The 27,529-nt window shown below is 39.6% G+C and overlaps 1 protein-coding gene across 4 annotated transcripts in view; it reads right to left on the bottom strand.

The window, feature by feature from the left end:
* Positions 1 to 27,529, bottom strand: part of RASAL2 (RAS protein activator like 2) — a 327,762-nt gene that overhangs the window by 126,881 nt on the left and 173,352 nt on the right. For all 4 annotated transcript variants that reach the window (XM_066361613.1, XM_066361614.1, XM_066361615.1 and 1 more), the window contains exons 2-3: positions 25,833 to 25,960; positions 14,753 to 14,879 (exon numbers count right to left, since the gene is read on the bottom strand). In XM_066361613.1, coding sequence (XP_066217710.1) covers positions 14,753 to 14,879; positions 25,833 to 25,960 — 255 coding nt within the window. The remainder of the gene's footprint in view (positions 1 to 14,752; positions 14,880 to 25,832; positions 25,961 to 27,529) is intronic.

Here is a 27,529-nt window from a genome sequence, read left to right as displayed (position 1 = left end):
CGTCGGCCTGGCATGCAGGAGTCCCAGGTTCCATTCCCGGCCAGGGCACACAGGAGAAGCGCCCATCTGCTTCTCCACCCCTCCCCCTCTCCTTCCTCTCTGTCTCTCTCTTCCCCTCCCGCAGCCAAGGCTCCATTGGAGCAAAGTTGGCCCGGGTGCTGAGGATGGTTCTATGGCCTCTGCCTCAGGCGCTAGAATGCCTCTGGTTGCAACAGAGCAATGCCCCAGATGGGCAGAGCATCACCTCCTGGTGGGCATGCCGGGTGGATCCCGGTCGGGTGCATGCAGGAGTCTGTGTGACTGCCTCCCCATTTCCAACTTCAGAAAAATACACACACAAAAAGTCACAATTGTAAACCCCATACGATAGTATTAGGAGGTGGGTCTGTTAGGATATAGTTAGGTCATACGGGCGAAGACCTCATGAATGGGATTAGTGTCCTTATCAAAAAGACCCCAGAGAACACCCAAACCTTCTTTTTGTCACGTGAGGAAACAAAAAGTTGGCACTCTGCAAACAGATAGAGGGCCCTCAGCAGGCACCAAATCTTCCCAACCTCCATAACTGTAAGAAATAAATATTCGTTATTTAATATCTTGAAGTAGGTCCGCCTGTATTCACTGGGCTGAGCACTTAAGAGACACTTTTACACTGGAAACTCATAACCTCCAATAATGGGGAATTTTCTTTCAGGTCTTCACCAGCCTGTGGTATTCTGTTTTAGCAGCCTGAACTAAGACAACTACTATATCTGAATGTATTATTTGGACATAAATACCAAAGAGCAGTTACATTCATTGCTAAGGCTTGGGAAAAGTTATAAAAATATAAGTATAATTCTAATTTATGAATCAAAGAAACACATTTAGTTATACAAACTCATCTCTCACTGATAAGCCTATGCTGTATCTCTGATATTGAGCATCATTAGAAGAGGCTGAATTTCCCCCCCACTAATATTCTGCACACAGTTCCTTTTTGGGAGGCTTATCAACCATTGTAGAACTGTCTAGCTTTTAGTGGCTACTGCAAGGCTATTTTTATCAAATCATGTGTGTAGTTTCAATGATATTCTTTCAAATGTATTTTCCTTTTTCCTCTTACTTCTGCTTACACACAATGTATTATTTTACTGGCTCCCACACTAGCTTATCTGGTTCCTAACACATCCATCTCAGTACTTCTCTGAAATTCCTACTTTTAAAAATTAATTAGAAAAGATTTATTCAAATATCTTTTTGACTCTTTAATTTTTTTTTTCTGTATTTTTCTGAAGCCAGAAACGGGGAGAGACAGTCAGACAGACTCCCGCATGTGCCCGACCGGGGATCCACCTGGCACGCCCACCAGGGGGCGATGCTCTGCCCCTCCAGGGCGTCGCTCTGTTGCGACCAGAGCCACTCTAGCGCCTGGGGCAGAGGCGGAGGAGCCATCCCCAGCGCCTGGGCCATCTCTGCTCCAGTGGAGCCTCGGCTGCGGGAGGGGAAGAGAGAGACAGAGAGGAAGGGGGGGGGGGGGTAGGGGTGGAGAAGCAGATGGGTGCTTCTCCTGTGTGCCCTGGCCGGGAATCGAACCCGGGACTTCTGCACGCCAGGCCAACGCTCTACCACTGAGCCAACCGGCCAGGGCCCCTTTTTGACTCTTTAGATGTCACTACATTGATTAAAGTGAGAGGGGGGAAAATCTAAAGGTCTTTTTTTTTTTTTTTAATTATTATTTTTTTTTTACAGAGGCAGAAATAGATAGGGACAGACAGACAGGAATGGAGAGAGATGAGAAGCATCAATCATCAGTTTCTCGTTGCGCGTTGCGACTTTTTAGTTGTTCATTGATTGCTCTCTCACATGTGCCTTGACCGCAGGCCTTCAGCAGACCGAGTAACCCCCTGCTGGAGCCAGCAACCTTGGGTCCAAGCTGGTGAGCTCCCTGCTCAAGCCAGATGAGCCCGCGCTCAAGCTGGCAACCTCGGGGTCTCGAACCTGGGTCCTTCCGCATCCCAGTCCGACGCTCTATCCACTGTGCCACCACCTGGTCAGGCTCTAAAGGTCTTTAAGTGGATAAAACTAAACTGAGCTAAAATAATCTTTCTTTATTAACTATTTTTTCTAATTCAGTCTTTTATTTCCTCCTACCCTATAAATTCATGTTGTTTTCACTTTTTTCTCCCTTAAATTTTTCCTGTTATTCTCTATTCTCTAGAATTAAAAAGAACATGCCAAACTCAGATGAAAAAACTCTTATAAGCAGAAGGGGGAAAAAATGAAATGGATGATAATTTCCTGTTGTGTAGTTATACAGTGTGTCCGTAAAGTCATGGTGCACTTTTGACCGGTCACAGGAAAGCAACAAAAGTCGATAGAAATGTGAAATCTGCACCAAATAAAAGGAAAACCCTTCCAGTTTCTCTAGGATGATGTGGCAGCATGTGCGCATGCGCAGATGACGACGTAACACTGTGTATACAGCGGAGCAGCCCACGGCCATGCCAGTCCAGATGTGGATGGTACAGAGGAAAGTTCAGTGTGTTCTGTGGCTTGCTAAATTCGAATCCATGACCAAAGTGCAACGTGAATATCGGTGCATTTATAACGAAGCGCCACCACATAGGAATAACATTACTCGGTGGGATAAGCAGTTGAAGGAAACCGGCAGTTTGGTGGAGAAACCCCGTTCTGGTAGGCCATCAGTCAGTGACAAGTCTGTAGAGGCTATACGGGATAGCTACCTAAGGAGCCCTAAAAAATCTGTGCGTGAGCCCACATCGAACTGCACCGAATAGGTATGAAACTGAGAGAGTTTTCCTTTTATTTGATGCAGATTTCACATTTCTATCATCTTTTGTTGCTTTCCTGTGACTGGTCAAAAGTGCACCATGACTTGACGAACACATTGTATTAAATACCAATTAAAGTGAGAAAAAAGTTACCCTGGAAACTTCTGAAGGCAACAAGAAAGAAAACGGTTGTAAATTTCAGAGAAAAGAAAGTCATTAAAACAATCTAGTAAACACAACAGCTTTTTGAGAAAGCTGGGAGCTGCCTTTCAGAAGCCTAGTCACTGTAGACAGAGGGCAGGTGGGTCAGAACAAGACACCCTTTGGCCCTGGAGGCAGCTCCAGTCTGTTGTGGACACAAACACAGTAGATTGTCCACAAGAATGATTTATAAATCCTTCTGTTTGAAACATAAATTTAAAAAGCTTTGGTAAAGCTTAGCCAATCTTAGACGGGAGAGAGAACACACAAGTAAGGCAAGTAATGTTTAGCTCGTTTTGCTCAACCTATCTGAATCATATATTTTTCCTTTTGGAAAAGGTCCTATGGCAGCCAAGGCCCTAGATCAAGCCTCAAATATAAATCTCAAGCTGCTTTATAAACAACTCCACCCTGTGTTTCTACCTCCATTGCATAACAAAATGGTGAACTCTGATTGTACTTCAGAAAAAAGGGATTTGCCAAACTATGTGAGTAAAGATGGAAATAAGTCAAGTCATGAGACATAGAGATGGGATGTGTCCTAATGTCACACCTTAACTTTATTTATTGGGTTGATCTAAACCTGGCCAAGCACAGTGAGACACAGTAACACCTCCTCCCTTATCTCACCAATCCCACAATCCATTGTCACAGGCACGGCATTTATGAATCACAGAAAACTTGTTCCCCAGCGTTACTTCAGCTACGTTTTATTTAATAAGGAGGCAAAGAGAAGAAAATATTCTTTTAACATCCCTGAAAAATCCAATAAATGTTTTATAATCTATTAGATTATAGTCATCGAACATAAAAATGTCAAGGTTTTGTTCAGTCAGATTCAATTTCTCTTCTTTACTGCAGATAAATAAAAACTAAGCTGTTTTAATGGCCAACTTAATGCCCTGCTACAAATTAATGACTAGAGAGTGAGAAGAAACTTAACTAATTTTTAAAGCAATACATTTTAATAGTATGAAGGCCACAGATGTTTGGCATTGACATAATACAACCTTCTAGTTAATTCTCTCAGATTTTAGTTCATTGTTTTCCCTGTTTCTGAAACACATCATGAAGAGCTGAAATGTACCCTCAACACACGCAGGTTTCTTCTGCCCCTTTGTCTCTCGTCTTCCTTATTATGGTTAGAAGGATTATTGCCATTATTATCGAGAATATTATTCATTTGATTGAAAGTTAAAAGGTTAAAAAGTTTTATATAATGAGCCTGACCAGGTGGTGGCACAGTGGATAGTGTCAGTCTGGGATGCTAAGGACCCAGGTTTGAAACCCTGAGGTCGCTGGCTTGAGCGCGGGCTCACTGGCTTGAGTATGGAATTATAGACATGACCCCATGGTCACTGGCTTGAGCCCAAAGGTTGCTGGCTTGAAGCCTAAAGTAACTGGCTTGAGCAAGGGGCCACTGGCTTGGCTGGAGCCCCCTGGTCAAGGCATATATGAGAAAGCAATCAATGAACAACTAAGGTGCTATAGCTACAGGTTGATGCTTCTCATTTCTCTCCCTTACTGTTTGTCTGTCCCTGTATGTCTTTCTTTGGCACACAAAAGAAAGAGAGAGAGAGAGAAAGGAAAAAGTTAACACCTCTCCCACTCTGATCCATGAAGGTCTCCACTGCTAAAAGCTTCTTTCTACATAGTTCTAATGTTACACACACACACACTTATATGCATATGGCATTTCTTACAAAATCAACATATAGTACACTTTCATATTTCTGAACCTGCTTTCCCCTACCTCCCTTAAAACTTATCTCAGAAATTGTTTCCCATTACTACATTTGGAGCTACTTTCTTTTTGATAGGTGCATAGTGGGCCATTATATAGATTTAACATTATTTAAATAACCTCTATGGCTGTATATTTAGATTGTGTCTGCTCCGGTGTTATAAACAATGATGCAATGACAGTGTGAGTAAATCTGTAGAACAAATTCTTAGAAGCAGACTGCTTCTGGAACAAAGAAGGGTAGTTCTGCCAAAATGCCCTCTGTAGAAGCAATCTGGTATCAAACGGACTACAATGCCCTTTTCCTTCTATTCTTCCAAAACAATATTTTTGTATTTGCTGACCTCGTAGGTAAAAATCAGTTGCTCATTATAGTTTTAGTGTGCTTTTGTATGAGGTATACCAGCTTTATCTTGTGTTTAAATGGCATTTTAATTTTCTTTCCGGCAAACTGTATATGCTTTTCCCTGTTTTAAAGTGTTCCTGTTAATAAAGTATTACATGCACATAGTTTAGAACCTTCTGATTTTACAAGACTTGCTTAAAAAAAAAAGAAGTCCCTAGCAATCCCCAGCTCTCCTCTTCTAACACTTTTCCTTCTCAGAAACAACCACTTTTATCTTTCTTAGCTAATACTTTTGGTAGTCACAACCAAGTTTTAATATGGCTGTACCTGTATTTTTAAATTCTTCCAATTTAAACATTATCTATTGACTTTCCACTATGGAAGATGAAATTCAATTCTGTTCTCCTCCATTACTAGACCAGTTCAGCAATTTTCAACTTTTTTTTAATCTTATGGCACATAGAAACTAATTACTAAAATTTTGTGGCACACCAAAAACATTGTCTTTTTACTGATCTGACCAAAAAAAGGTATAAATTTGATTCATTCACACCAGATGACTACTGTTGTGTTGTTTAATTTCTTTATTTAACAAAATCTAAAGGAAAAGAGGTCAGTGCCCCTGACTAAACAGTCAGGTATTGCATGTTTTAAAAATTCTTATGGCCCAAGGGCTGAAAATTGCTGGCCCAACAGGTGCATACAAACGTCCTATCCTCTCACCCCCCACCCCCCCATATACAGTTACATAGGAACTGTGGTAAGGACAAGGAATATTATGCTATTTAGTGTACACCACATAGCAAATTCTGTGTAATATACCATAGTGGTCAGGATCATAGATCCTAAAGGAGGACTGGCTGGGTGCAAATCCTGTCTAGATATAGACCTCAGTTTCCTTATCTGTAAAACAGTGCCTGGTTGCTTAACAAAAGATTAACAAATTTATGTATATAAAGTGCTTGATATGTAGAAGGTGCTTATAAGCATTCTCAATGGCCCAAACTAGATTATTCATTTACTTAGGTTTCTATCTGCTTACTGTTAATTCAATCCCAAATTCATTTCCTGCTGTTTAGATACATTCTGGCATATCAATTTCGTTGTCCTGGAGGCGTCTTCACTACAGCCTTCTGACTGCTCCAACCTGAACCACCGCCTTCATTCTCCAGCTGGTACAGAGCTGCTGAAATCACTTATCTCTGTGGCATTCTCTCCAGGGTTCCCTTTGTCTCTCTCGTGTTAGAGATCTCCTATCATACATCCCACGTCCTGCTCCTTCTTGGTGAAGAATGTATTCCACTAGCTTCAGGAGAAATAATGTGCAAGAGGTAATGTTTACAAGTCTTGCTTCTCTGAAAATGTCTTTATTTTATCCTCATGTGTGGTTAATGGCTTATAGCTACATATAGAATCCTCAGTAGGAACTAATTTTCCTTCAGAAGTTGGAGGGCATGTCTCACTGTTTCCTAGCTTCTGAGTTGCTGATGGGAAGTCTGACGCCATTCTGATTTCTGATCCTTAGTAAGTCATCTGTTTTCATTTCGTTGGAAGTTTGTAATACAGTCTTTGTCACCACAGATAAATTGAAATTTCCTGAAAATGCCTTGTCATAGGCATTCAGTAAGCTCTTTCAGTCTAGAAACTCTTATTCGTCAGTTGTGGGAAATTTTCTTAAATTATTTTGCTAGTGATTTCCTCCCCTTGTTTATTTTTTTTTCCTGGAACTCACTGTTTTGATATTGAACTTCCTAAACTGATAAACTAGTTATTTTATCAGTTCCCCTCTACCTTCTGAGATAGTTCCTCATTTTCATCTTCAAACCCTTCTACTGAGTTTTATTTCTGTTACATTCTTTTTTAAATACACAGCAGCCCTTTGGCTTTGAATACTATTCAGTTCTTGCCTCATGTATGTAATATTTTATCTCTCTGGGGACAGTGATGATTCTTTTTAAAGTTTCTTATTTCCTGTCCGTCTCAGTTCCTCCAAGTTTCTTTTGTTTGTTTTGGGTTTTAATTTTAATTTTTCTCTTTTTATTTGAGAGAGGGAGGAGGGAGGGAGGGAGGGAGGGAGGGAGGGAGGGAGGGAGAGAGAGAGAGAGAAAGAGAAATATCGATCTGTTCCTGTTTGTGCCCTGACCGGGGCCCTGTACTCTAAGTTTTGTCTGCTGTGCCCCAATCTGAGACCCTTGGGGTGTTCTTCTTTAGAGAATTAACCTGCAGTCTGGTAGCTGGGTGGAGGTGGGGGTGGCGGGAGCAAAGTTTAGTGGGATGGGGACGAGAAGAGACCCAGGACTCTATCCCCGTGTGTTCCTGATACTATCGATCCCTGAGCTATTTGAAGCTTTGGTGGTAAAATTCCAGTTGGTTCTGGGCTTTCTTCAGTGCCAGATTAAGATTTGGTTTTCTCAGGTCAGCTAGGTCATTTACCAAACTCCATTTATTTGCTTTCCCCCTTTCTGTTTATTATTATTAGTTTGTGGTTGTTTTCTTCTTTCTCATTCTCCTTGTCCTTGAAGAGACACATCTTTTTTAAAAAAATTTTTTTTACTATAGTTATAGTTGAGTTTCTGTAAGAAACACAATTAAATGCTTAGGCTAAATCCACCAAGTTCAGGCTGAATCTAGGACCCTGTCTTGATTGTTTAGGTCATCCCTTCCCCCTTCACACCCCTCCCAATCGGCCACCACTCGGTTTACAAAGATCAGCACTGCCTTAGGACTGGGCAGGAGGGCCTCTCGTCTGCACATCACATTTTAAAGGACTGCACTTGGGTGCTCCTGGGCACCAATCTCACATACTTGGACGTAGAGGCTGGGCTGTCCTTATGAATGTTTGTGGCCCCCTCATAATCTGAAGCCAAATCTGGACATTCCATCTGGGCCTTCTAGATTGCTATGAAAATATACAGTCCATGTTGAAAGACAGAACACATTTTATTTTTAAAAAGTTTGTTAGGCTAACTTAAATATTAAGACATATGAGACAGCTTTGTAAACCCAGAAAGTAGCTGGTCCATAGTTAAATGCTGACTTCCTTCATGGCCTCTCCTTTTCCAGGTCCTCTGGCTTCTCAGCAACCCTAATAGCCTTACTAGGGACTTACACAATTCGGAAAAAGAATCGTTATTTAAAACACTTTACTGCCATCTGTTGGAAATTTTATGAAATAACTACAAATCAAGGATGACAAATGACAGGCACCCCTAGTTGTTGGGCAACACATAATTTGCTTAACCAGAGGGGCAGCACTGCCTTGAACCAGCTTTCACAGAAGTGAACAAATCTCTCCCGTGCCAAAATGAGGACGGGAGGAAGACAATGGAGTCAACCAGGAATCCAGACTCCTGCTCACAAGTTGGAAGGAATCGTGGTCTGGCAACCTGAGTTAGAACTGAGAACTGCTTTCCTCACAGAAAACAATGTTCTCACTGCCCATGATAAATCTAAACCATAAGAATCAAATAAAAATTGGCTTTAGTAGGGTTAGCTTGAGAACTTAAGTACTCATTTTTATTCATAACAGTTCTGAGTTCCAAACAACTAAGTTCCAAAAGAAATTTAGGAATGTGTTGAAAAATAACTTAAGAAATGCGGTTGACTAGTAAATGAAAGCTGCTCCTTTCTAATAGACAAACCTGAAAGCCTAATTCGATCAGGTTGGTTGGGAGGTCAGTTCTGTTCTAATGCGTGCTTTGAAAAAAGTGAATGTTCCATGGTAACTGGCATATTAGGAAGCAACCTGCAATTCCATGTATCTTTTATCATGATTTTGTCGGGAGAAACATTAAGTGAACAAAGCTAACCACTCAGCTGAACCAAGCCACATATGAACACCCAAAATGCTCTCACACAGCTCAGACATGCTCTGGCGACCTCGCTTTCCTGCCTGTGTCATGAGCCACTCCCGTCCACATCTCCTACAACGTTCTCATCCACTTCCCAAACCCCTCCCTCCATCACATCACAATAAACTTAAAAACTGCTCTGACTGAACTGGGGTTGAGTTGCATTCGCAGGGATTTGGAATGGTGTTGGTGCCAACTTGGACTTGGTGAACATGTTAAGGACACTACTCTTTTATGGATTCTTGTTGTATTGGCCAACAGTTTGCTTAAAGGCTTTAATCACAGTAAAAAAAAAATTATATATATATATCTATATATATATATATATGTATGTGTGTGTGAACTTGTTAAGGACACTACTCTTTTATGGATTCTTGTATTGGTCAAGAGTTTGCTTAAGGCTTTAATCATAGTAAAAAAATATATATACACATACACATACACACACACACACACACACACACACACACACACACATACACACATGACCCGATAAAGAAGATGTGGCACATATACACTATGGTATACTACTCAGCTATAAGAAATGATGACATCGGATTATCTACAACAAAATGGTGGGATCTTGACAACATTATACGGAGTGAAATTAGTAAATCAGAAAAAACCAAGAACTGCAGGATTCCATACATTGGTGGGACATAAAAACAAGACTAAGAGACATGGACAAGAATGTGGTGGTTATGGGGGGGAGGGAAGGAGGGAGAGGGGAAGGGGGAGGGGCACAAAGAAAACTAGATAGAAGGTGACAGAGGACAATCTGACTTTGGGTGATGGGTATGCAACATAATTGAATGACAAGATAACCTGGACATGTTTTCTTTGAATATATGTACCCTGATTTATTGATGTCACCCCATTAAAATTAATAAAAATTTATGTATATATAAAAAAAACTGCTCTGATGCCCACCACCACATGCACATTTCAGGATATGTTTAAAGGTAATGTGCTGTATTTATTGTAGTATTTATGTATCCCTCAACCATTTAGCACATGTAAAAATGTACTACCATTTTTACTGAGTAAGTGCCTATCTTCACGTGTCACTGACCAAGTTTTTGAGCATAGTACCCCAATCCTTTTCCCCATTCGATAAGCCCTGTGATTTTGATTGTGCAGTTCTACATGGTACAGTGATTTTTAGAATACATGTTACATTACAGCAAAACTGGAGGTACATGGCTATTCTAACCTAGACTCAAGCCCTTTCTGCTAGACTAATACCAGCAGTATTACCATGAGCATCTCATAGAATCTTACAGATTTCAAAGAATAGATACACACTGGCTTACATTTTAAGAAACCTTAAAACTACCCAACCAAAGGCCTCAAGTGAGATTATTCAGGGTCTTCTACCTTAATTATCCATAATGTTTTTGATAATTCTTGAGCTCAAATAACTTAAGTATCACTGAAACCCAGAAATGATGGAATATAAGTATAATGGCTGGGTAATATATAACTCTCCTGGCATGAGCTTACTTGAATAATTGTGGGAAAGTTTATTTTATCAGAGAGGAAAAAAAGACTCGACATTTTTAGGACATTTCAAAGAAAACCAAGCATTGCCATTATCCACTGAGCTCTAACTTTTAGGGCTAGAAATCCAGACAACGGATTTGTTTCATAAATGTTTTGATCATGTTGTATATCTATTACCCCTAAAGTTCATACTCTGCCTTTATTGGATAGTATCATATATATATATAATTATATAAAACCAAATTTAATAGTGTAAATAATAAGTGCTACCAGACACAGGCATCATTTATCAGTATTTTCAATTCTATTATTTGAAAATTGGAAAGATATGTTTCTTGTAATATTAAATTTTCATTCGCATTTCTCCTTACTTCAATATTATTACCACCCTGTATTTTTTACAGAAGACTTTAGCATCTTGAAAATACTTCAGAACTTATCTAGATACTTCTAATAAATGTCTTGGGAATATAGAGTCATCATTACTTTATACAAAAAATCAGAACTGAGGCTACGTTAACAGAGAAGGTCAGGGTTAAAAACTAAGGTCTGAATAATGAATAGCCTTTAAAAAGTTGGCCTATAAGGGTTATCTTTCATAATAATTTGAGAAATGCATTGGAGAAAATATTCTGCTTTAATATTTATTTTCTTCAACGTTTCCTCAAATTTTATCACTTAAGTCAATAAACTTAGGAAAACATGTTGGCTTTTCTTCAGTTTTCTCAATTTGGTTTCCTTATTCTTTTTTTGGTGGTGGTGATATTATAAATTTTGCTTGACTTCTTAATTTACATAAACATGAAAATTTTGGATGGCTAACTTTGACTCTGAAAAGACTTTTTTTTCTTTTTTTTCTGAAGTGAGAAGTGGGGAAGCAGAGAGACAGACTTCCACATGTGCCCACTGGGATCCACCTGGCAAGCCCACTAGGGGGTGATGCTCTGCCCATCTGGGACGTTCTGTTACAACCGGAGCCATTCTAGCACCTGAGGCAGAGGCCTTGGAGCCATCCTCAGTGCCCAGGCCAACTCTGCTTCAATGGAGCCTTGGCTGTGGGAGGGAAGAGAGAGATAGAGAAGAAGAAGGGGGAAGGGTGGAAAAGCAGATGGGCGCTTCTTCTGTGTGCCCTGGCCGGGAATTAAACCTGGGACATTCACACGCCAGGCTAACGCTCTTCCACTGAGCCAACCAGCCAGGGTCCTGAGAAGACTTTTGACATATTCTTTGCTAAGACATGCTAGGATGTATCAAAGACATACTATAATGTACATAAGTATATATAATAGCTTTCTAATAGGTCTCTAACTCCCATTCTTGCATCCCTACTCAATATTGATGCCAGTGGCTCCCCATCTCACAGAATGAAAGCCAAAGCCCTTATGATGATCTAACTGACCTTCGTGATCCGCTCAGTGATGTCATCTCCTATGACCCTCCCCTTGTTCATTGCATTGCAGCCTCACTGGCATCTGTGCTCTTTCTTCCTGAGGCATTCCAAGCACATTTCCTTTATATTGGCTGCTCCCTTGGGTGGAGACTCTCACCCCCAGGTATCCACATGCCTGACTCCCACACTTTAATCAGATTTTTACTCAAGGCTCACCTTAGCTAAAATTGTACTTCCTGTCACTTCCTATTTCCATTTCCTACTTATCTTTTCACGTTGTACTTGTCACCATCTAGCACAGTATATATTGTTTATTACTCTCACTTACTGACTGTCATTCCTCCATAGGATGTAAGCTTTGCAAGGGGAGAGAATTTTTGTCTATTTTTTTCAATGTTGTATCTTGAGTGCCTAGATAGTATCTGTACATAGTTGTCACTCAAGAACTGTTTGCTGCATAAACAAATGGGTTTTTAAAAATTAAAGATCAACATAAAAGCCCCACAATAATAACACATACTGTGAATAGTCACCAATAATCTATCTTCCAATATCAAAAGAATCTTCTAAAGACAGAGATGTTTTCTTATACCCCTTTCATTCTCAGGGGCTGGCATAGAACATTATATATACAGCAATCATTCAATTAAATATTTGACAGCAAGAAATTTTGCTTAAAGACAAACAAATCACTAGGAGATAAAAATAGAACAAGAGAATAATGATCTAATTCAACATTAGATTGGCATGTGAGAAAAATGACTTTGAAAGTAGTCTTTTCCCCTCTAATATTTATGCATAATAGCTTTCAGTGTTAATTTAGGACATCCACTCCAAAAATAATCATGGATGCTTTCACTCAAAACTTGTCTACGACAGAAAGTGGAGGATTGACTCTGGACTATATACTTTGGCCACCTCATCTTGCCTTTGGGACCAGTACCTGGAACATTTAACAGTTTATGGTATCGTTTTCTCTTGCATAAAATTGTGGTAATTCTTCAGACTATGATACACTTCCTTTATCAGTCAAACCTTGTTAAAGGTTCCTAGAGAAGTGACAAAGACAGTCATCAACATAATACTATAAGTAATGATAGCAAAGGAGTTGAAGAAGGTGACTCTGAGCCAGTCCCATTTACACAGAACACGTCTGTGAAATACAAACAGGCTAGACAATGGCTACTCCCAGACAGGTTTGCTATACAATTTAGGTCAACACTTAAACTGGTTTCAACACATGCTGAAGAAGAACAATGGAAATAAAATAAGAGGAAATTCTGATTTTTCCAAGTACGACTCCTTAGATAAAAATGTTAGTCAAGCCTGACCTGTGGTGGTGCAGTGGATAAAGGGTCAACCTGGAAATGCTGAGGTTGTCGGTTCAAAACCCCGGGCTTGCCTGGTCAAGGCACATATGGGAGTTGATGCTTCCTGCTCCTCCCCCCCTTCTCTCTGTCTCGCTCCTCTCTCTCTCTTTCCCTCTCTCTCTCCTTTCTAAAATGAATAAATAAATAAATTTTAAAAAATGTTAGTCAATCTGATTAATTTCTTAAAAAGCCAGAGTATTTTTGTTTGTTTGTTTGTTTTTGTATTTTTCTGAAGCTAGAAACGGGGAGAGACAGTCAGACAGACTCCCACATGCGCCCGACCGGGATCCACCCAGCACGTCCACCAGGGGCGACGCTCTGCCCACCAGGGGGCGATGCTCTGCCCCTCCGGGGCGTCGCTCTGCCGCAACCAGAGCCACTCTAGCACCTAGGGCAGAGGCCAAGGAGCCATCCCCAGCGCCCGGGCCATCTTTGCTCCAATGGAGCCTTGGCTGAGGGAGGGGAAGAGAGAGTCAGAGAGGAAGGGGGGGGTGGAGAAGCAAATGGGTGCTTCTCCTATGTGCCCTGGCCGGGAATCGAACCCGGGTCCCCCGCACGCCAGGTCAACGCTCTACCGCTGAGCCAACCGGCCAGGGCAAGCCAGAGCTTTTTAAGGAGAAAATAAAAGAAATAAAAGATTTAAATTCTGACCAAGAATTCTGAGTTCCATTTAAAATATGAAGAGAAATGAAAAAAAAGTCAAAACCAACAAAAAACCAAAATCCTAATATTCAAAAACAGAAGCAAAATGACAGAATTATCCATCTCAGCCAACATACAGACAACAAATGGTTCTGTTTTATCTACCTAGCAAATGTTTATGACTAAATGCTGAGGTTTACTAAGCAAATAATAATAGAATACATAGTACTTTCTACTTTTCAAATCCTTTCATTATTTTATTTAACCTTAATTATGTTCCCTTAAAATTACCTGACCTGTCCAATTATTAATATACCCATTGGTAAGCATGCAAAACATGAAAGAGAATGCATTTGGTAGGAAATAAGGAAAGAACTGTTTTGATGTTGACATTAATTTCTTTGATGTATAACAACTCTTGTGGGATTTGTTGATTTCGCTCTTTTGTCACTCACTCTAACCATAGTCCAAAATATAACTTACGTGGGATATAAAGTTAGCTCAGCTAAATTAGCCTGATCTGACACTATATTATACAAGACAGAATCAGTTGCTGTGTGAACAGGAGATAAACCACTCAATACTAAGTTTCCACACAAAATTGGCTCGCCAGTAAATCTCAATACTTTAAACAAGATCACCTAGTGTTCTTTCAGAATGTAAAGTGAAGCTGTAAACTCAAAAACTACACACCAACCAATTTGTCTAAGACTGTAGAGCAAACTTACAACACTCAGATCAATTTTATCTTTGTAAAATAACTTTGCTGCCACTTGGTTCAGAACTTTCTAATGACCTCTAACTCTTGGTTAACATACATTTCAATGTGCTTCCTTAGCGGGAAATGTAGGATGTTTTGTTTTATTGTAACACTCAATAACAAGTCCATTAATTACCAGATAAAAGCTAGGAATTTCTTTCATTAGCTTACCCAGTTTAGCGGCGCCCTCTGGTGGGTACTCAGGAAACTGACCCTCGGAAGGGACACTGACAGTTCTCCTCAGGCATCTCCCTTTGCTAGAATCCGCCTGCTGCTCCTGTCCTCCCTCCCCGGGTACCTAGTTAAACAAAGAAAAAAAGATGAAACTTAACAGTGAGCTCATCATAACTACTCTCAGACTGAGTAATGTTTTTAGTTAATAAAGACAGGAGTTTGTAATCATCAGAGCAAAGTAGAAGAAATGTAGAAATAAAGTATATGCAATAAAAGCTTTTCTTTAAAAGGAAAACCAAAATATCAGGAAAGGTGAGTATGTAAATGATCTTACTTGAAATATGTACATATCATACCCAGGTGTGTGCCTGTTTTGGGAGCTCAGAAAATGGAACAAAACATCCACACAAATAAAAGATTCTTTTACATCAGAAACTGGTTCACAAGCTGCAGTTCTTTCCAACACTCAATAAGGTAAATGGAAATAAAAGTCAACCAGGAAGATTCTACAACATTCTCTTAAAAGAAGGTTTTGTTAAATAAAAGTAGTAAAGTCACTCAATCTTTCTTCAATTTTAGAATTAAGCACTTAGAGATAGTTAATAGAATACATCTTCTGTGGAAACTTATAAAGATACTTAAATAAAATGGCATACAAATATTGATCGACTTATGCCTATACAACTTACAACCATTTGACTTTACGACCACAATCACTAGCCACAACTGCTCCATGTCTGGCAGCGCAAGCGTTACCCAGCTGGGCATACGACAGTGCGGACCAGCGTCCGGCAGCACTACCATGTCCACGTGCACCATTTCAACTGTTATCCCAGACTCGGTACAGCAATTTGTGTTTTGTGTCTTGGATATTTTTCACCAAACCCCTCCCAAGATGTCCACCAAGAGGAAATTGTCTTTGCAAATATTAAACCAGTTGTACTGGTAATGCAGTGTTTTACTTAAACCTGACGAATGTAAAAATAAGAAACAAAATGGTGTAGAGATGATACAAATGGCATAAAATGAACAAAGAAAATTATGATATATAATAATGAAAGAAAATTATGATAAAATATGACTTAAAGATTTTTATAACATCATTTCACAGTACTGTACATATAGCCTACTCAACTTATGACCAAATCGTGTTATGACCGGTCTGTTGGAACCAATCGTGGTTGTAAGTCGAGTACTAACTGTATTTTATTCCAAAGGGAGATTAGTTTTTGAAATCCTAAGAATATTTTTTTACGGCATAATTTCAGAAACATACCAAATATTGTTTGTATACATGGAATGAGAACTGAGTAGTACAAAAAATCTCTAATGCCCATAACTATTTTAAAACATATAGGTTATCATTGTAGAAATTTCAACAATTTCGATAATAATGACTAGCAATGAGTTCTTTCTATGTGCAAGGCTAATGTTTATGTGTAACATTATGAGGGAGCCATTGTTATTACCTCCTTTATACCGATGAGAAATAATTTATTCTTACAAATGATGGCAGTCAATACATATCATAACAGCTGGTCCAGAGAAACTGGGGCACACATAGGCTTAAGTGTATTTGCCTTCTCTTTGCCTCAGTAATCCAACTCCTGTGACTAGGGTCAAGGGGTGACAGCAAGGGAAGTTCTCTCTCTGTTACTGAGAATCTGAAGATAAAGTCCTAATGTCTTTATAATGGACTGAAAATGTTCATACTCTTTACAGGACCAAATAGTCACCATTTCCTCATTACCACAACTATGCTTACTGCTTACACACTGAGAAACCAAAAGACAGAATTAAGAAAGGTAAAATTCTAAAAAATAAATAAATAAATAAATAAGGGGAGACCAAATAAGAGCATCAATGAAGACATGAACTCTTCGAAAAGCACTCTGTAATATAAAACTTGACAAATAGTAATCTAAGTCATCCATCCCGTTCAGGATGGAAATTATATTATCTCTACTTAAATAATTAAAAGAGTAGCACTGAGAGGTTAAGTAACTCCCTTCTAGTAAGAGGCAAAATGTATCCTCTACCTACCTTAAAAGTAGATAAGAAATAGGGATAAATTTGGGGGAAAAGTCTGTATTTTTGAACAAACAGATGAACCTAAATAACCATTTTCCTCATAGTTCTAAAAATGCCTATTACCTGAAATAATCAAGGTCCAAGCCATAAAGAAAAATGATAGTAATATTTGATATTATAGGAGAAAATGACCTATGATCTTTTCTGTTGAACTGTATAAAACTTATAGTCAGGAAAAAGTAAGAAATGGCTGCCATTATCATATACTTTGTCTCTATCATGTCTAAAGAGAGGATAAATAATATATATCAAATTTATTATTTGGGCCAGAAATTTACTAGCAATTATTTTCTCAAAGTTTTTACATAGGCTCTTCATTTCCCACTATTGTAACTTAAAATATAATCAAAGGTTTTATTCAAGGTATCACTTACAAGATGGGATATTTACCCCTGACTTAGGGTATATGGGAGAATAGTGTTGACTTTTATACTAACCCTGCATTTCTTAGAAAATTTTACTTTTACAACACTATAGATTGCTTCTTACTCAAAATACATATTTTATAAAAAAAAATAGTGATCTACTTGAAAATTAGAGGGGCCATATTTCAAGTACTGTACTAACTTTCAAACTAAACTGGAGTTCACCAATCTCAGTACACAGCCAAAGAGAATCAGTTTTAGAAAAGCAATTTTGTCCATTCTAATTGCCCTAATTTAGTTTACCAGCTCACATTTGTTGTTTATAATGAATTATGCTTTAAAATTTGTGAATCTTCTAGGTTCTGTAACATAAAAAAAAATTTTTTTTTAAACCTCTTTGGCCTTGAATCCAATTTTTCCTCAGGATAAAAAAAACAAGCACTTTAATTCATTCCATTTCAGATGAGGAACATGGAACACAGTCAGGAGTAAATGGCTTCTCAGGTATCTAACGTATGTTAATAACACAGTCAAACAATATCTGATTCCTAGTCCTCTTTGTTAGTTACAAACCATAGAACAATAGAAGAGTGACATGCACAAATAAATCAAGTTACTTAGAAAACATTATTTATATACATATACCTCATTTTCTACAAAATTGCCTTTTATTTTGTTTAGAATTATATAGAAATGAATTTCAATCTGTGTACATGCAGTTTAAATAAAATAGTCAAGTAAAGGAAACCAAGATTATGCTAAAGAAAGCTCCTGTTATTATTTTCCTAAAGAATGCTTCAATTGTGTTCCAGTCCACTGTATCTGTAACACAGTGGACATATGTGATGGAGGGAAGTGTCCCTCTGCTTCAGCCAGAGCCTAGTTCTGAATTCATTTGGTGCAGAGGGCCTCTGCCTAAGCTTCTCTACAAAGAACGGACTCTCTGCTAAAAAGAATCCAGCTTCAGACATGACATTTGAGGAAGAACAAATTGCTTGCATTTCCCTAATATATTCCCTATTGTGTAGCTCATTGCTTTTGCTTAGTTTGTTCTCTCAGCTTGAAATATTTCCCCCCACTTTCTTTTCTATTCTATACCTAGCAGGTAAAACTATTCATCCTAAGGTTTAGGACAGACACCGCCTCTTCTAGGAGTCTTCCCTTTCTACCCAATCCTCTAGGGAAGCTTAAGGTACACACACCTTCCTGAGATTCCTCCAATAGCAGATCTTTTCCTGTCACTGTACTTATTACACTGAATAATAATTATTCCTCTGTGCAACTAATTCCTGTAAGTTAACAGCTTGTATCTTACCAGTCAATCCCCAAGTCTTAAAATAGCTCCAACCCACAAATGAATGAATATTTAATAGGTAGAGTGGCCATTTTAGGCAAAGGAAAAAAAATATCATCATCCAAGAGGTTGGTAAGCATATGACTTTTTAATTTTTTTTTTGTGGAACAGGGAGTAGGCCGATTTAGTTAGAGCAGGGGTCCCCAAACTGCGGCCCCCTGAGGCCATTTATCCGGCCCCCACCACACTTCTGGAAAGGGCACCTCTTTCATTGGTGGTGAGAGGAGCATAGTTCCCATTGAAATACTGGTCAGTTTGTTGATTTAAATTTACTTGTTCTTTATTTTAAATATTGTATTCATTCCCATTTTGTTTTTTTACTTTAAAATAAGATATGTGCAGTGTGCATAGTGATTTGTTCATAGTGGTTTTTTTTTAGTCCGGCCCTCCAATGGTCTGAGGGACAGTGAACTGGCCCCCTGTGTAAAAAGTTTGGGGACCCCTGAGTTAGAGCCTCCTCTTAAAGGGAAGAAGTAGAGTAGACACCAAATTATACTATGACCGTGTTGGAAGGGCTTTAATACCAGGCCATGCATAATTCAAGAAGCACTGGGAAACCATTCAAGTTTTTAGATCAGAGGAATGGTAGTCTTTTAATTGGTCTTTCTCCTTCTTAGCTCTCCCTCTCCCGATACCTCCTACAGATTAATATTCAAAACACATAACTTTGATCAAATCCCTTTCTTTCTTAAGCTTCCTTTGGTAACTGCTCATTACCAATAGCATCTTAATGACATAGACAACAGTCTTTGGAATAAGTGGATTTATTCCTTTTATTCTATAGTTTATTTGTGCCATTTATCAAATGCCACTTTAAAATTATTTGTCTTATTTTCACAGCTGAATTTTTTATGTGGGAAAGAGAGGGAAAAACTGTGTCTTATTCTTTATAACACCGAACACATGAATGCACTCACAGGGACACATTATGTGTCTGCTGAATAGCTTGAAAGTGGTTCTGAATGAAATACGCCATGGGTGGTCACCTCAGGATAAGTAACAGTTGATTTTTGGCTGTTTGCACAAAAGCCTAACTGCTATTTTCATTAATATATCTGAGTGTAAATTCTGCTTTTCAAAAGCAAGTAAAAGATTTTTAATTATTTTTAAATTGCATTATTATTACCTTGCTGTCCGTGCACTAGCATCCTGCTTTAAAAATTCCAAGTACAGAAAGTAGAGTCTGGATGAAGAAAAATGGAGCGCCATTTACCATTCCTGATGGCTTATTATTGCCAAAGGAACTCACAAATTAGCTTTCTTTTGTATTTTTATACTGGCTGCTCCTCAGAAGGGATCATGATTGTCTTCTTGACCATTTCCCTGAACTCCTTCATCTCTAGTTTACTTGGTCTTATCTCTTGCAAACAAAATGGAATTCAAATGGCCTCCTATGCCCCCTTTATGCTGGCTTGGTGCCAAGCCAGCTGGGGCCTTTCCTGGCATCTGGGTAGGGAAGCATATCTCATAGCACATAAGCAATGTTTATTTGGCACAATTAACATGAAGCAATTTACTAAATCAGTGAGTCGTTTCTCAAGGTATTACTCCTGGCAGCTGACTCTTCTTTCAGCCTTCTGCCCAGACCTACCCTTCTGCTATACTCCCAAATTGGTAATTGGTGTATTTAACACTCTTCCCATGCACGGCCCCCATGCGGACTTTCCCCCATTTCTGACAGGAAACACGCAGGGTTAGAGTGAGCATTAAAGGATCTCACACATCGCATGCACGAGTGATACTAGGCTAATATAATCCTCCCACATTCCAGCAGGGCCTGGCTCAGGATTCAGTATAAATCCTTACAGAACCCTCTTAATTGATCTTTTTAACACAGCAGTAAACACCCTCATAATCCGATAAGGTTTAAAACAGCCTTTTTTAAGATCATTTTAGCAGGAAATTCCTTAAATTCCTTGTTTCAAGGAATTCTAAACTGTTTCATGCAAACTTCCGAGGGTGAGACTCACTCACTCCTCTGGGCAGTATGGGTGAAAGGTAGAGGGTGACAGCATTTTCTGGTCCTTCCATACATGTGATAGGTTTCTAATCATTTCTTGTAATGAAATTGACAGAATATTAAATTTATCATTCATGTTGCAGGTAAAACATGGCTTAACATTTTGTTATCCTAGAGACTTCAGTTTTTTCCAACTTAATAATAATAGTAGACTACATGTCTCAGGGCATTAAACTTTTTGTAAACCGTTCTGTGAATTCCTCATCCCTTACTGGCCTACTGCAGTAATCTAACTTCCCAGTTCCTTCCCATACTGCTCACTCAATTTTCCACACGGTCAACAGTTATTTTTCTAAGAAGCAAATCTGATATCACTGCTCTGTTAAATATCTTTTCATGATCCAAATCATTTCCAGAAAAACCCAAATTCCTTAGCGCAGCCTTCAAGGCACTTTATCATTAGATTCTTGACAGCTATCACTTCCCTTGCAAACTACAGTCCAAGAATTCTAAACACTTAGCAATTTGCTAAAGAGAGAGATGCTTCTTGACTCTGCACCCTTATACATACATGCAATATCCATCCCTTCTTTTCCTCAGGGTGGGCTTCTGTTTGTTGCTGGGCATGGCCTAATCATGTTTCTCTGGATAACCTTCTCTAGAATTCTCCCCTTCACACCAAAACCCACTCCAATCATTCCCTGTGGTTGTATCATAATCTTAAGAAAAAATAATTTATCAAAGTGAAATTCACTTAACATCAAGTTAACCATTTTAGAGTGAATGACTTTTGTGATGTTTTGTGCATTCACAATGCTGTGCACACACCTCCTGTATGGAGTTTCAAATGGGAAGATTTGTTACACAAAAAGAATAAGACGGAAGGAAAGGCTGATCTCCTCTTAAACTTACATGAAGAAAATGAATCTTCAGGAATCAAAGTTTATAATTTAGCTTTTTCAAAATGTATTCAACAAATATTTATTGAGAATTTACTTCTGTGTCAAGAGCTGTTCTAAGCACTGAGGGATACAGCATTGAACCAAGCAGACAAAACCCCTGTCCCAAAGCCTATATTCCAGTAGTGGAAGAAAGACAATAGTCGTAATAAATTCTACAGTATTTTAGAATGTGGCAAATGCTATTGGACAGAAAAAATTAGAGCCACATAACTAGCTCAGATGTGCTGGATGGAGATGCGAGGAGGGGTTGCAATTTTAAGTAGGTGGTCAGGGTGGGCCTCATTAAGCAGGAGATGTGTAAGCAAAGAGTTGAGGAGATGAAAAAGTGAGTCATTCAAAGACCTTAAGGGAAAAGCCCAGGCAAAGGCCTTGGAGGCAGAAACAGGCCTAATATGCTCCAGAACAGTGCTGAAGCCAGGATGGCTGGGTCACAGCGAGCCTTTGGACCTTAGAAGGATGGCACTGTCATTAATGAAGACGGGCATGGCCTCTGGCGGGCTTGGGAGATTAGCGGCTCAGTGTACAGCATGCTGGAGATGACCATTACAAATCCAAGCAAAGATGTGTAAGAAGCAGGTGGATAGATGAGTGGACTGGGATGTGTAGGTTGGGGGCATATAATTAGGAATCACCAGCATCAGAGGCTGTTTAAGTCATGGGACTGGATAGGATTCCTAAGGAAGTGAGGTCGAGGACTGAACTCTGTCACACTCCTCTGTGAAGAGTTGGAGAGAAGAAAAATCTTCAGAGGCGACTATGAAGGAACTGTCGGAGGGGCAGGAGGCAAACTGAGAGAGCACAGTGTCATGGCAGCCAAGTGAAGAGAGTGGGTTGAGAAGGAATGAGCCATCACCTGCACCAAGTGCCACTGACTAACGAAGAAGGTGAGGACTGACGACCGAATTTACTAACTTGGAAGTCTCCAGTGAGCTCAACAAGAGCAATTTTGGCACAGTGGTGTGGGAGTCTGGTTGGCATAGGTTTAAGAGAGAACAAGAGAGAAATTAAGACAATGAACTTACAAGTGTCGAGAATGTTTGCAATATGGGAAGCAGAGAGAGGAATGGTAACTGGAGGCAGGAGTCGGCTAATACATGCTTATTCTTCCTCTTGAGACAGGAGGAATGATGGCATGCTGGTGGGAAGGACCCAGTGGAGAGTAGAATACGGAGGCTGTAAAAGGGGCGGGGCGGAGTGCAGGTGTCATGTCCTTGGAGTGGGCACCCGCGCAGGGCTGGCCAGGAGTAAGAAAGGTGCTGGTGGACAGGCAGACACAGTAACGGAGTATGCAGGAGTTCTCCGAGTGCGTGACTCTCTCCCATGAAGTAAGAAGCGAATAATTCAGCTGTAAATGAGGGTGACAGAGGAGGGACTAGAAAAGAGGGAGAGAGGTAAAAAACAAATCATCTTGGAAATCACTTTGGCTTGTGCTACTCAGGGTGTGGTCCAACATCCCGTGCTGCTCTGCAAAGTGTTCATTTCTGACCAACAATTCAACAGCACAGAGAATGAGGAGTCTTCCTGCCACTGCCAGTGGCTTTGTCTCGTGGTACAGCGCTCCTTCCATGAACACGTGTAAGCAATTTTGTTCCTTCTCTTCCTGTTTTAATCACTCTGTGTATATTTATGAAATCGTAATTTTATTTTTGTTAAATCTAATAAAAAATTGGGGTTTGTATTTGTCTTTTTAACATTTCATTTTTCTTAATTTATTTTATTGTTCACAAGGAGGTGGTGGGAAAGACTGTCCTTCACCACAGAGACTGAGACACACTCGTCCAGAAGAGCGTGACAATAACTGGACTAGGAAAACGTCCTGTAACTGCTGGGCCTTGTCAGGGGCTCAGGCGAAGTCTGATGCCATTATATAAGAGACCATCAGCATGGTGGAGTGGTTTTCTTCCGATACATGATGCTGCACGGGGGGATGGGGAGCAGGCAGAAGGATGGGGAACAGGGGGGAGCAGGCAGGGGATGGGGAGCAGAATTTAACTGCGCTATCTCACTGCCAAGTGAGTACGATGGTGCAAGAGAAAGGCAAGGAAACAGTGTACAAGGGAGCAGTGACACGACTGGCTATAACACTCAGGCTGAGTGAAGGGGAAGAAAGGAGATCAGAGGTACGAGGGCAGACAAGGTGACGGTATCAGTGAACCGTAGCTCCCAGAAAGACTGAAGGATTTCTGGAAATCAGGGATAAGCTAAAATTATAGGAAGTGATAAGAGTAAAATGCCTGCAATTGAGCATGGGAAGAAGTTGTAGCAATGAGGTGGGTACAGGAGAAGACTCTTGAAGGAGAGGAGTTCAAGGACCTGAGAGTCACATGTTGAAAGAATCATGTTGGAAGGTGACTATAACGTGAGATTCAGAGTTTGGGCTTTTCAGGGAAAATAGGGAGAACAGACAGGAAGCAGCCATGGAAGGAGAGGACACCCACTATAGGCAGCATGGTCTGAGAGCTAGGGAAGAAAAACATCAGCTCTTGACAGGGCCTCAGAGAAGACAGTGCCCTCAGGGAAGATGGAGATTCTCGGGAGACCACTTAAGAGACTCCTTCAGAAAGAGGTGGAAGAGACAGCTGGGTTTGCTGCTGATGGACCATGAATTGCAGAGGACATAGTGAAAGGGCTTCAGGAGGTAGGAAAGAATGAGTGGAAGGCAGGGACAGAAAAGGAGATTTATGGGACCATGAAGGGGAGATGAGGGGTTCCCCAGGTGTCTAGGGTTACTCATGATGACTGTAGAAAAAGGGATAAAGAACCTAAGACATCATTTTGGAAAATTATTCAACATGGCCAGTTATTTTATGAGACAAAAGGGGACCCAGGCCTGCATTACTCAATTGATTAGCAATATCTAATCAATAGATAATATCTTGGTTCTAGATAAGGCATGCTTATGCTATCTACCCTTAAGCTTTTAAATTTCTTATATTACTATACTTAATAAAATGTAGGAAAGGGCATAAGGATAGCAAATGATCTGTTCATATCAAGCCTTATTAACTCTGATAATAAAAACTGATGACAGAGTAAGCTGGTTAAAATGTGCATTCTGAATTATCTGTTTATTCAAACTGGGTAACTAAAATCTTCTACACTAAAATTCACTCTACTAATTTTTATTATGTATATACTTAATATACACACACAGCAACATGTGCCAGACTGCTCCAGAAAAGAATGCCTTTTTAAAAATTTTATTATAATTAAATGTAATATTAAAATAATATTTTACTTACTAAATTAATAGTCTACCTATTTATTTATATATATTTGGCAATTAATCTTCCTCCTTCATTCACTCTGATTTTTTCTTCTCCCTCCTTTCCATTATCCCTCATCTTTGTCAGGATCACATTCCCTCATTTCTTTATGTTGCAGAGGTTGGCAATAGGATGGTTTAGTGGTCCTACCAAATCAGAATGACATCAACTATCTGATAAATCACCAATAAGCAAATTAATTATTTGAATGTAGAAGGATTTGTACACTGAACAACTGGAGAAATAAAGTAGTCATCGTATATGGTAAGTTCAAGAGTATTTTTGTTGTTGTTTTTTAAATTTAGAGGGACAGTGAGTTTACCTAGAACTAGAACTAACTGCATTCTGCCTGCCTCACCAGATCTCCTGGCTACCCTCCTCTCCACAAGTTTTGCCATTTTCCCGAAGCAAACCTCTACAGAACACACCGAGAACAATCTTTGCTCTGACTTCAAGTAAGGTTTGGCCAGTGGATAAGACTGGCGGGAAGTCCAAAGGCAGAGAACGTCGGGGTGTTATTCCCTGACGTCCTCCTTGCGGGCCATGTCTGTTCTGGTAGAGGCTGTGTTCTCTGTGCAGACCCAGAGCACCTGCCATGCAGCTATAGCACTCTGGGTTCAGAAGCACTGCTCCCTTCCCTGGACCTGAAGGCCTAGTGATAACCGCTTCTGCTGGTGCTGGTTCACAGGGGCCTCACCACCCTGTGGTGGGGCCCGTATGTGGCCTACGCCTCTGTAAACAGTCTCTTTACTGAGTCTCTCAATCCATTTGTTACCTGTTGGGAACTAAACTGATATAATTTCCAATAATTTGGGGGCCAGGTCTACACAATACAATCAATCTGTTCTCTCTCCAAGTTAATCAACTCCTATCTCACTCACTGCTCCTTGGTGGAAGCGAGCCCACCTTGATGAAGAACTCACTTCTTCATGGCAATTGCATATTATTACATGACATTGGCAGCCCATTAGACTTATAGTCACAAAGCCTCCATTTTCATAAATGCAAACGAAAACTAGACTATTTCAGGACTTTGGTCCAAAAAGGGAAGTAGCTTTTCTCAGTAATATCCATCTCACCTCCTTCTCCTTGTTGAGCAACACCAACTGGCTGTCTGTGAGGATGCAATACTTCCGTTCCCATGTTGTTGTCTCCGTGTAGGGTGACTGGCCACAAGACAGACGGTGCGTAGGTGGCCCTTTCACATCTGTGTGACAAATATGAAAAACAAAAGTGACAAATCATTATCCTGCCTAGCAAACTAGTATTTCAAATGTAACATTCTTCAAAATCAAATGAAATAGAGATGAGTTTAAACATGAATCTCAATGGTAAATTGAAAACTTAACTTTCTCAATAAAAACTATGAATCCAAAGAAGTACAAACTGGTCTACAGCCTGCAGAAAGAGGGCTGAAACAAACCAGGAAGAACTGTTAGCACAAACTTGACACAGTAATCACTGCTCTATATGCACTAAAATAATGGGAGGTCGCTTCAGAGCAGAGCCAGTATCACTCAAAATAAAGAGACAAGGGTGATCCAATATAAGAACAAAAGATAGTGCCCCACTCTTTAGGAGGAAGATGATTCACATGCATACTTTGAGAATACTGCTGACCCAGTACTGAGAGAGTGAAGTCAGTAGCAGCCTCGACCTTTAAGAGGATTTTATTTCTAGTCAGTCAAAAGAATAGGAAATGTTTAAGCTATAGCATATTGCCACTAGAGGCCAGTAATACCTTAAAATCACAGGAAGCAATTTCCTCAAGGAAAGATCTAGACATATTGCTCTCCTGACTCTCAGAGGTGGAGGCATACAATATCAAAGCTAAATGTCTCAGCTCTCCTTAATGTTTCATTTCCCTATAAAATAAAAATACCAAGTGGTTACTACCTTTATTTTAAAAATTTTTGACATAAACTGTTCAGTCATTTAGGCTGTTATAAACCTTAGAACATACCTCAATCGTAAGTACATTTGATTCATTAAATAAGACTTTTATGACAGTTCAATATATAGTAAAAGTTCTTTAGCCATGAACGAACTGATTCTTTTCAGGAATATTCTTGCGGGGATCATTTAAAATGCATTAGTTATTACTATTTAATTATTATGCCAGGAACACCCATGAGCATAGGAAAGTTGTAATTCATAAATAAGCACATTTTATCTACTAGATAAGTGTTTTCATTACTATGACTCTCTACAGACCTTTCTGTCTTTTTTATCACAGGATGATAGGTATTCCTGGTATTGACCAACTGCAAGGAAATGACAATGATTTCCTAGATGTTTTATACCATAATTACCCAAATATACATACGTATAGTCTGAGTTGTATAGGAAGTAAGCAACAAGTCAATAATTAGGGTAGCTGGCTGTGTGTCTATCTTCTCAGAACCTCTGATGTGTCCATTATCTTCAATACTCCTTCAGGCTTAACTTCCTATTCTCTCTAAAAGTCTACCTAAATGTGTTGCTCTACATGTTTTGGGGAGCTTATCAACAACCCCCAAAATAATTCAAAGTCAAGGAACCAGTAATGTTACCAGGGCGTGGCTGGACATGTTACTTTCCCTCTCCCCTAATTTTCCTGCTTCTCTCCCCTCTGCACAACTGGATGTGCTATCTCTACAGCCTCTATTCCACACCAACTTTCTCCACCCTCAACTCTCCCCTTGTATTCTAAGCATCTCAAATTATATTAAGGTTTTCTTTATCCTTCAGAATGATCACAAAGAGCTTCAAAAGAACTGATTCTTAACGCTTTCTG

This window comes from Saccopteryx leptura, chromosome 2 (genome assembly GCF_036850995.1).
Source record: "Saccopteryx leptura isolate mSacLep1 chromosome 2, mSacLep1_pri_phased_curated, whole genome shotgun sequence".
Classification (NCBI taxonomy): Eukaryota; Metazoa; Chordata; class Mammalia; order Chiroptera; family Emballonuridae; genus Saccopteryx; species Saccopteryx leptura.
Note: the sequence above shows the minus strand (reverse complement) of the source record. Positions and strands in the feature narration are given on the sequence as shown.